Here is an 11,484-nt window from a genome sequence, read left to right on the forward strand (position 1 = left end):
AAGAAGACAAGAAAAAACTCCCAAAAAAAACCCAGTAGAGAATAAATGGAAGAAAACTTGGGAAAGGCAGTTCACAGAGAGACCCCTTTCCAGGTAGGTTCGGCATGCAGTACGTGTCAAAAAGAAGGGTGTCAATACAATACAATACAATACAATACACAGAACAGAACAAATCCTCAATACAGTATACAAATAAAAATTTTACAAGTACGGACCAGAATTTAACAGTAGATAATATCACATAATATGATTTGTAACAGGTAAGACAAACTTACCAAACTGATTAAAACGCTAAAGACTCTTCAGGCAAATTTAACATGAAGCTAATTAAGCTTCTCTCCATTAAGAGGTTTGTTCACAGTTTTCCTGTGATTTGCCTATCAGTCAGTGTTTGTTGTCACACACGTGCACATGGGAGGCAGCTAAAGGGCTCAAATGAAGGTAATTCCACGCCACACTAGGGGATGGCAGGGTGCACTGATCCTTTCTCTTTTTTCTTTGGCAGACCACAGGAAAGTTCGCCTGGATTTGATGACGACATTTCCAGTTCCGACCCCAATTACATCACTTCCGGTTCAGGCCCCGATGACATCACTTTCCCTGCCTGACTTTAAAGCTGCTTTGTTTGCCCACTTTTTTGTTCTTGTTTTGAACAACAACCTCCATTTATGGCAGCCTATTTCCATTATATGGCCGGCTGCCTCAATGCGCACATTTGTGACATTATCTAATTTGGAAACTGAAGTGCCATTTTCATCCATTGGTTAGAAAGGTATAGAGAGGTCATATATGCAGAAGGTCACTTCCATCTGTTCTTTACACTTCAAAATTATGCCCAGTCATTACAGGGCATGCATGGGAGCTACTTGAAGGTACATCAGGGTTCACAGTGACCCTGCTAAATACCTGGGTGGCAAATGGTGACAATCAAGACTAAAAAACATGTAATTTGACACAACTTTCTTTCTGGATCTATGTTAGGAGCTCTTTTAGTCTTGGTTGTTACAACAAGACTCTTCTTTTATCACTGGCTATTTAATTATTGTCACTAAATTTGTAAATTTCATCAGTCCCAGACAGCTTCCAAGATAGTGCTATCCCAAACATGCTACACACTAGACTAACAAAATCTGGCAGCTGTGAGAAATTTGCCCACATTAATTAATTGATTCTTTTTAGTTTGTCTGTCACTGTAATGGTTACAAAGCACTTTTCAAAGTAGTTTTTTTGTGCTGCTCTGTTACATAATCCCTGTTAACAATCTTTCAGGTTGGCATTCCACCAGTGCTGGCTGAAGGCCACTTAGAACCCTAGGCTGGGTAAACCTAGTTGTTAATATTATTGGACGTCGAGGACTTGTGGGGGTATCTGGAGCATGCACCCTCTTCATAAATGGAACCCCAAATTTTTTAGTGTGGGCGCCCTGTGCCGTACCCAGCAAGATGGCACCCTGTGTGACTTCCAAAGGGGTGGGGGCACTTTTGATCCAGGATTGGTCGCAGCCCACTTTCAATGCCACAGCATATGAATTTCTTCATTACTCCACTTTTGGTTTAGATGCCAAAATGAATTGTCCTCTTTACACACCAATGATTGTCTGTTGAAGTGCCTTTTGGTATTGAAAATATCTCGTCATTTTCCTTAGCACCTGGACCATTAATTCCAGATGTAACCATCATTATTAGAAGTGCTATTGAACTGGTAAAATAATTACTGTAACGGTAAGGCCAAGGATGTAACCTGCAGTATATCAGAAACTATCACAAAAAATAATGTAAAATAAAGTTTCATAGTTCCTCTGATGGTGGATCTCTGACAGAGACCTCAAAAACACAAAAGGCTCATTCATTTTCTGTGAAGACTTGGCATGTATTGTATGTTTAAGCAAGGGGTTTTGTCCCATAGATAAACTAAGTTAATTGGTAAACTTGAATATGCCTTGTGATTGACTGGCGTGCCATGAATGGTTAGCCACAGCTGCCAGAACAGTCTCTGGCTCCAGTTGTCTTTATAACAGAGAATGACAGCAGGCAGTAATAGAAAATGCTGATTCACACAATGGGTAGACTTTTGTTCTTTTAATTTTAATGCACTGGGTATTTTATTTTCCCTTCTTTTTATTTTTATGAACGACTATAATCTTGTAACCCTTATTTTACCCTTCATCTCAGGTGCCTAATTTCAATTTTTAAAAACATTAATAATGACTTATTCTGACCCTGTGATTGGCTCTAGCCCCGTGTGACCCTCAGCTGGGTTAAGATGGCTTGAACAAGGTTAAATAGGTGGGCTACTCATTCCACATGTTGGCAAAGTCTCCTAATCGCTTCAATAAAAGTTTCAGCTCAAGAGATTTCTTTCTTAGGTAATTAAGGTTTTATTTTTATTAGCAAAGCCAAACATAGTAATAAATGAAACTTCCTCTGTTGTATAATCTTTACAATAGACAGTCTAAACACAGATGGCTTGAAGTTAAGTCATGAGACAGTTATTCGATATATCTGCATACTTTGATGGGATGGTTTCAAAAAGGGCAGAGTAAAGTCACCAGCGTCTGTCTCCTTACTCTGTGAGAAGGCTTTAGAGCTAAGACTCTAAAGATAGAGCACCTTGTTTTAACCCCTTTAAAAATAGCGCTCCCGCAACAAAATTAAATTACGCCATGAGTGCATCAGGTAACAGTATTAACAAATTACAGCGGTAAGCTTCAGCAAATCAAAGAAGCACAAATCCCCCCAGCTAATAGGGTTCTTCACAAATAACATCGGCATCTCAGACTCGCCAGATTACATACGTTCTTAGACTGAATTGGATTAAGTGAATTAAAAATTCACAGACTATTTACAAAAACATATTTTTGACAAAAATGATGAGATCACTAGTGAATTGGCACAATGGGTGCAGCAAAACAATGCTCACTGACAGGATCCTGAGCATTAGATAGATAGATAGATAGATAGATAGATAGATAGATAGATAGATAGATAGATAGATAGATAGATAGATAGATAGATAGATAGATAGATAGATAGATAGATAGATAGATAGAATTAGACAAGTGATTAGGATTCTGGGAGAACTGCAAACATATCTGGTACAGGAGAACAAAGAAAATAGACGCACAAAAAACAAAGTTGAAAGAACAGTCATGTTAAAAGGGTGCTTGTAAAATTGTTTCATTTTAGCGAGGTGTTTTGAAACTTGTAAACTTCAATCATTTAAGGATGTATGACAGAGTCACATATAGCTAGCCGTGCAGAGTGAACTTCCCCTTTACAAGGACAGGCTCCACTATATAAGTCATCTTTAAATAGCCTAAGCAAGATGATATCAGCTGTCTGCAGGTCTCGCACGAGGCTTCCAGGAACCCAAGCAGAATGTCAAAGGCTCGCATTTCCAAAAGAGAAGTGAAGCTGGGCCAGTTATGGCTTGCAGAAACAAGTTAATGGCCAGAGACGCTTTCACAGTACTTACACTGAAATAAAGAACACTTTTTACGTTTTTACTGCAAGATTATAACTTTCTTGAAACTCAATAAGTAAAAGAGCTACAAAGTTCAGTAGATCTGCTGCGTTATTCATCTTGATTTATCTGAGACTGGGGCTGTTACAGTTTGTGTGGTGAAAATGAGCGCTGGAAGAACATAAACAGGAGAGAGAAAACTGGGAGAAGAAATAAACAAAAGGAGCAGGCCATTATGGCCTTGTTCAGAATGTGTGACTGATTGTAGATGTTTCCTAATTAAGTGAAATGACCATGAGATAGAGGCACTGATAAGTGGCAAGTACAATCACAAACAAGGGCAAGATAGGTGCTGCTCAGACATGAAAAGAACATGGAAATAATCAATCAACAAATCCCAATGCACAAAACAACGTCAAGAAAACAAAGCAGAAACGTCTTAATTAATGGTTCTTAATTCCAAGCACCCCTGAAACTAAAAAGAGACAGCAATTGGGTTCAAGTGTAGCTTATTTTCCCATCTTATATAGAAGGAGCTTAAGGACATAACATGTCATGTGACTTCCTTGACACTTTATAGTGCCAGGCTTAACAATGGCAAACGATATGGCGTCACCTATGACAAAAAACAAGAATGGTAGTCTCTTGCCATGCATAACAGTCTCGTGCTAATATAATTTCTATAATTACTAAAAATAAAAATGGACAGGCAAGAATATTCTAGGATGCTCTGGACCAACTTTGACAAGGGCCCAATACAAGGAACTGTACCACCTTCTTATCACAATCTTCTGCTATGCTATTTTGTTTCATACACAAGTCTGACTGTCCACTTATGGGGAAATATTTCAGAGAAAATTAAATAAACACATGAATGTATAGTAAAATGTGTCCATAAATAAATAAAAACACAATTATATGTGCACAGAAATAATTCACCTTTGACAGGTAAAAGTAGTGGCAGTTTTCATTTCACTGCATATTTCATGTTGCATGTGGTGACGTAGAAATAAATAACTGAAGAAATAATGAAATGCATGAAGGAGTAAGCAGCAAAAATATATTTCATGAAACATTATTTCTGCTATCATTGTGTTTAATTTATTTATTGTCACACTTTGTTTCCGTATTGATTTCTTTCTTTCTTTCATTTTGTCAGAAATATTCCTCTGTATGCTTCAGCCTTCTTGAGAGACTCCTTCCAGCAGCTACACCTCTAGAGAGACACCTCCTCAGTGACGCTCACGCGGTCTGGAGCGATTCCTGCATCTGTTCATTATGTTTGCTTTTCTTCTTATACTCTACATTGTTTGTGGTCTTACTTACTTACTTTTTAGTCTTTGTGTTGGTAGTACTGCGGTGGGCTGGCACCCTGCCCGGGGTTTGTTTCCTGCCTTGCGCCTGTGTTGGTTGGGATTGGCTCCGGCAGACTCCCGTGACCCTATAGTTAGGATATAGCGGGTTGGATAATGGATGGATGGATAGATGTGTTGCTAGTATCATTGGACTGCTATTGTTTGTGTTTGTTTTTTCATGGGCATCACCATTGTGTGTGTCAAGATTTCCTGGGCACTGCTTTTCTACTTATATGGTGGCGATAATGCTTGAGGTGTGATGTATGTGCTGTGCGTCATGCAGCAGCCATGATATGTAACATGGCTGCTCACATTAAAACTACTTATTGAGGTCTAAAGTTAAAGCATTCAAGGAAAGCTTCTGGTTACGATTGTAGTTGTGTTTTGACTTTGAATTATCATAGTGTTTCAGTTTTGATGAAGGATTTTATGACTTTTTATGTCTTCCATTCATTTCACATGCTTTTGCTTTTATGTCAAACATGAATAAATCTCTGCTGTATTGTAAAAAAAAATGCGTTCGTTTGTCCACAAGAACCAAAATAAACAGTATGCACTCAAATAAAATGAATGGGCTGTGTTATAGTTGAAGTGAATGGGAATAAAAATAGCCAGGAGTGGACACCAGTTGTAACAAATGAAGTACTGCTTGACTGAACTCAGTAAGAGGCAGAGGCTGGATCCCAGTGTAAACCAGTCGGGCCAGCATGCAGAGATAGTAAGTAATGGGGACACAAACAGTGATGATTTATGAAAGGAAGCAAGAGAAGGAGTTATATGGAGATGATGTCTCAGAGAGGGAGGGGGTGGGTATCTTTTTGGCACTAGTTTCAAAGCATGTGCCACACTGCCAGATTCCAAGTACCGCGGGCACAAACTGTTTTCACATCTGTGGTCTGGCACAGAGTATGGGCAGCAGAAAAATGCAGACCACAACTTTCAAAAACGGTTTTACCTCAAGAAAAGCTGGAGGACTCTGAAAGCTGTTCATTAATATCACATTTATGCTGTTGCACTGCATATTACAATTTTTTTGGGTTAATTGTATTGCTTTTCTATGCTGTTTGTAGTTTATTACACTGTCGTATGGTTTGCATGTATTTCCTTTCTACTATCTTCCATAATGCGTGCCACAGTGGTGCATAGGGGGCACAGATGTCCCTCAGGTCCTGTTTCCAGAGCTCCTTTGAGGTTTGCTTTTACACTTTCAGTTTCCTGTTTCTGCTTGCTTGGCTGCATATGACTGACCGCGAGTGTGTTCTGTGATGGGCTGGTCTTCTATGACTTGTCCACAACACTACTAGGAGAGCTCAGAGGCTCTGCTACTCCGGCATCGATCAGAAAATGAGGCTCACAGAGTAAGGGAATTAAAAAGAGCACTGGACACAAATGTGAATGAGCGCATTTCGCTGTTCTATCCAGAGTCTGCCCCTAACACTCTAATGTAATGAGCTGAGCAGACCTGAGAAACAAATGAATACATTCAGACACACTTTTCTTCTTATTAAGAAATATTAATACAAATTTGAGTGTGCTCACTTTAGCTGGTTATAAATAAAACTTAAATGTGACAGCACAACACATTCAGCCAGTAAAATTGGAAACTTAATGGATATTCATGATGTGTTTATTGGCCTATGTGCATTTAAGTGGAGTATTAAAATGAAGTAGAAAATGAAAGAAGGCAGTTCAGTTCATCTGATTTGTCGAGTTAAGTTGTCCCAACATCCCACTCAGTTGCGCTACTGAAAGATGCAAGGGATTTATTTAAACAGCGAGCTAACTACACTTTTCAAAATAAAGGTGCTAGAGTGGCCTATCACAGCGATTTCCCCTAAGATTCCCTCAACTATCCACGTGAAGGTTCAAGAGGGAACTTTTAGATATGTAACAGGTTTCACAAATAGTAATGAAAAGATGATAACAGATTTCTGATTTTAACAGGACTATTCTTGCATACAATAGCACACGCTAACTGTATGTTTCCTTGATCTGCTGTATTCTGTTAGTCAGCCTACTGTATTTTAATGTTATCAGTTTTGTCCACATATTAGGACCCGTTTCAAAATCCCAAAACTAACTTCATATACGAAGAACCTTTTGCAGAATGAACAGTTCTTTGTCAAGCAATGGTGCTAATGAAGAACCACACAACTCAGTAAAGTGCCATTAAAGGACCGGTATTTCTAAGAGTGTAGATTGCTCATTCCACTTTTCCAAACCTCTCTTAACTAATTCAGTTTAATTTGTTGTCATTATATCTTACAATATACTGAGTAGTAGCTGTATGTCTTGTTTTTATCTTTGTGATATGTTGTTTTAAAGAACATACATCTAGCTATACAGTAGCTCAAGGCTGTGAGTTTCAGATAAGATGAACATCTGTCTGTGTGGGTACATAAATGAGAGTTACCCATATCTTATTCATGAGGCGTGAAACAGTTAGTTTTTTGGCATATTTAGTGTCAAGTATATACAGTAGAGTAGTGTAAGCTCACCACATTACTCAAATAGAATGAAAAGAAGTAGCAGTAGGGGCCTTTATTTTTTGCGAACATTCAGCAAGCACTTGCTTAGCCCGAGTTCTCACACAGGCCTAAAATGAAACAAAACAGGTGCCTGTTCTCTGTGTTGTACCTTCCTAAATGACCTCTGCCAGCAGGAGTCTATAAAAGCACACAGGCCAACTTTCAACATGTGCCTGGTGGGAAAAAACAGGTGAAAAGAGAATGGAGTGATTATTATACTGCACTAATGACAAATATTTAAATAATCCAAAAATCTAAGCAAATAATGCAGCTAGCAAGCCACAGTCAAGGTGGCATTGTAAATGAAAGAGACTGCAGCCAGAGCAGCACAACTGCGAGGGACTAAACATCCATCCATTGAATGAACCCGTGTAAGTCAGTTTTAGGGTACAGCCAAAGAGACGTGCTTTCTGATCACACCCTGGTTTTACTTTTAAGGTGCTGCGCTGTCCTTCTAGCAACACAGTGGAACTTATCTGTGGCTCCACGTCAGAATAAGAGACAAATCAATATTAGTGAATGTGACAGTCTAGTTAAGGAAAGCATCAAATGTCAAAAATAATGAATACATGGCACAATCTTCAATGCCAAAAATTAAAATGAATATAAACTTTAGGTGAGGAAAACTAGTGTAGAACCACATGACTGTGAGCAAATATTTCCAGGATATTTTAAAACATAATTCTCAACAGTTCCTCATAGTAGGACTTGGTAGATGTTTTGAGTGAATGTTAAAACATTTGTACTAAATATTTTTACCAAGATAATAACCTCGCCAAGAAATTAATAAGAAGAAGTTCATCTGACATCCAAACTGTCATTTGCAATATCTCCCTAGGTGACACTATGTGAAGAGCAAAGGACATTTAATTCAGAAGTCTAAAAATGTTTAGGAAATGTAATTTATCTACATAATGAACTGAGCTTTACACAATTAACTCCAAGTTTTCTTGATAAGTAAAAAAATGTGTGCTGCTTATCATGTCATTCATTTGAAACCAAGTTTTCAGAGTAACACTGAAGAAGCAGTGATGTTTTAATGCACAAAAACACTTTTAAAATATTCAGCCAGCTTTAAACACAAATATATTGAGTAAACCCATAGATAGATAGATAGATAGATAGATAGATAGATAGATAGATAGATAGATAGATAGATAGATAGATAGATAGATAGATCAGTAAAAAGGAAAAGGCAGTTTATACAGTCCTGTCAATACCTTCATTGCATAGAAAAACATGGGCGCTGAAAATGAAAGAACTGAAATAATTTTAATTTTGGTTTAACAAAAAGCATTGGGCTTAATAAAGCAGCAAAAGGAGGAAAGAGAAATTTTAACATGAAAATCAAGTTCAATAAAATGTGAGTTTTAGCACAAGATTTGAAGGTATCCAAAGACATACTGTATTGCTAAAATACCTGACTAAGACAGCAATGTGAGCAGCTGTGCTCCTTGTAAAGATTTAAAGAATTTCGGCAATTCATTTTTTACACTGACCCAGGCAAACTTGTGTTTTTTTTAAAGTAGGATTTCGGACTCATTTTTTTTTTCTCTATAGTAAAATCTACTTGGATTGCTTTAGTTTGCCTTACAGTTGCTTCGGGCTCATCACAGGCTTAGATTGATTTCCTTTAATGAGTAGTGATTCAAGAAACTGTTGCCGGAAGAGATTCATTACACTAAAACAACACCCACCATAAACATTATGCCAGTTTGTGGCAGTCGCTGAAAGGCATAAGAGAACTGAAAAGACTCACTTTGTCGTCTTTGTCGACTGAGTCCTTATATTTCCTCATTCTCGAAGGCAGACAGCACAGCCCAATAACAAACTCCTTTTCCTTTCTTCCCCACTCAGAAATGGAGATCGTTTTTCTGCAGTGAAGACGGAGGTTTACTTTTGACAGTCAGAAACATCCAACTAGTCACGGAAATCACTTAGCATTGGTGGTGCTCAGGCGTCCCATAGTGAGCCCACTCCTCAGTTTGAAAAGTTTACCTCTGATATTCCTTATGTCAGCAGCAGCTATTCTATGCCATTCAGAAATAGCCATTTAAACCTTTAATAACCCTGACAAATTGTGGAGCATTATTTTCTTCTTTTCAGTGCACTGTAAGGACAGACACCGCTGTGTCCTCCGCCTTCTGTCACCGTCAGGTTTACGGAATCCCCTGGTGACGTCACAGAATGGGTCTCCACCCACCTATTCGACTGAGCCAATTATAGAGTGGCTTTCCCGTTACCCCTGCAACACGAAGTTGTCGTTTCTTGTACCTGCGGCGTACTGAACATTAAAGAACCAGTTTAACTTCGATAACAACACGACTGTCACCACCCCATACATATTTCAGTGCGGGGAACTAGTATGTCAAATCGCGAAATTAGGTGGACAGTACTTGTTGCAGTTGTTTTAAGGACACTCCTCTCGCCGCGCCCTGGCAAGCTCTTCCTTCCTGATTTTTTGTTACATTCATTTAAATATCAGTCTAGAAAGCTTGTTTGGATTGATTTGTTAATTTTTTATTTGTTCATTTGATAATTATGTGCATTGCAAGGGTTGTGAGATCAGATTGCTAGCTTGATATCTTATTGTCAGACGAATCGTATCGATTTTGACCGTCTAAACTCACATTTCTGCAGCGCGACTTGGCTCACTCTTGTCACCTGTTAACTCGCACAACACCAGCAAGCGCAACGGTCTAGTCCGCCCCAAAATCAGCTATATATTAAAGTGGTAGAGATCTCTTTTTAAAGCGATGTTACTTGGCTTTACTCAACTATTTTTCTTATTGTACACGATCAAGACGACAGGTTAATATGTGAATTATCCCAATGAGAGCGATGTAGTGACCACCCTACTTTCAAAGTAACTTGTATGGCTTATTTGCTCCATTGTGTATTTTATTTGGCCAATTACCTCTTTTCTGTAGCTCTGGTGCATACACAAACCAAAAGGCACTTTAAATTAATTATTAATTATTTCCGCTTTTGACATAGTCCAATGTCTTCATGCTGACTTTTAAACGTGTTGAATAACAATGCCAATTTATATATAGAGCACATTTAAAACAACATCAGAAATGCTGTAGCAAATGTGCTTTACATTAAATTATACAATGAACCTAAATAAAATAAACAGAAATAATGTACAATAAAACGAAATACAGCCAGCAGTGACTTAAAGAAAAGAAAGAAGATGATTAAGAGCGGGGCAACCATCAGTATCAGTGAAGGTCACTAAAATCTAGAGAATAGAAATGCGTCTTCAGTCTAGTTTTGAACAGTTCAATTGAAGGTGACTCCTTAATGTAATGAGGTGAAGAGTTCCACAGATGAGGTGCAGCAGCTGCAAAGATACTCTCCCCCTTAGTTTAGTACATTTAGTGCGAGGGACCATTAGAGACAACTGACCGATAGACCTAAGCTCTCTGGGTGGCTGGTGTAAAACACACAATTCAGATAAATAGGCAGGAGCAGTCAGGGCGGCTGATAAAATGGTCTTTACAGATAACACTGCAGTTGTGACCTGCTGGGCTGGCTACTTTGAGTAGCTGTTTAAAGCTGATCCTCCGGCTAGGACATTGGACATCCTTGGTTCTTGAGGTTCTTGAGCTGTGAACCACCCAACGTGAGATTGCACAGGTGGTGAACCAGCTGAGGATAGGAAAGGCTGCAGGGATCTGTGGTATCCGGGGTGAAATTCTCCAGGCTGGTGGTAAAGCTGTCCTCCTGGCATTGTAAGCAATCTATGCTTCCATTTGGAAGACTGGTGAAATCCCAACTGACTGGAAAATGTCACTTGTCATCCCTATCTGTAAAGGGAAGGGTGATCGCCTGGATTGTGGCAACTACAGGGGGATAATACTGCTCTTGGTGCCGGGTAAGTTCCTTGCTAGGGTCATCCTCAATAGGTTCTGTGATCACTTGATTACCAGCGACGGGAGCAGTCTGGTTTTGTGCCTAATAAGTCTACCATTGACCGCATCCTGGCACTGAGGGTGCTCATGGAGCACAAACACGAATATCGGCAAAGTTTCTTTGCAGCCTTTGTCGATTTTCATAAAGCGTTTGACTCAGTTGATCGAGCTGGCCTGTGGGACATCCTTTGACTTCGCGGGATCCCCTCAAGGTTGCTGGAT

The 11,484-nt window shown here is 39.0% G+C and overlaps 1 protein-coding gene across 2 annotated transcripts in view; it reads right to left on the reverse strand.

Annotated features, from left to right (window-relative positions):
* Positions 1-9,488, reverse strand: part of LOC120537216 (multidrug resistance-associated protein 5-like) — a 163,805-nt gene extending 154,317 nt beyond the window's left edge. For both annotated transcript variants that reach the window (XM_039765980.1, XM_039765978.1), the window contains exon 1: positions 9,105-9,488. In XM_039765980.1, coding sequence (XP_039621914.1) covers positions 9,105-9,143 — 39 coding nt within the window. In that variant the 5' untranslated portion in view covers positions 9,144-9,488. The remainder of the gene's footprint in view (positions 1-9,104) is intronic.
* Positions 9,489-11,484: the final 1,996 nt, after the last annotated feature.

Source organism: Polypterus senegalus, chromosome 10, assembly GCF_016835505.1.
Source record: "Polypterus senegalus isolate Bchr_013 chromosome 10, ASM1683550v1, whole genome shotgun sequence".
Classification (NCBI taxonomy): domain Eukaryota; kingdom Metazoa; phylum Chordata; class Cladistia; order Polypteriformes; family Polypteridae; genus Polypterus; species Polypterus senegalus.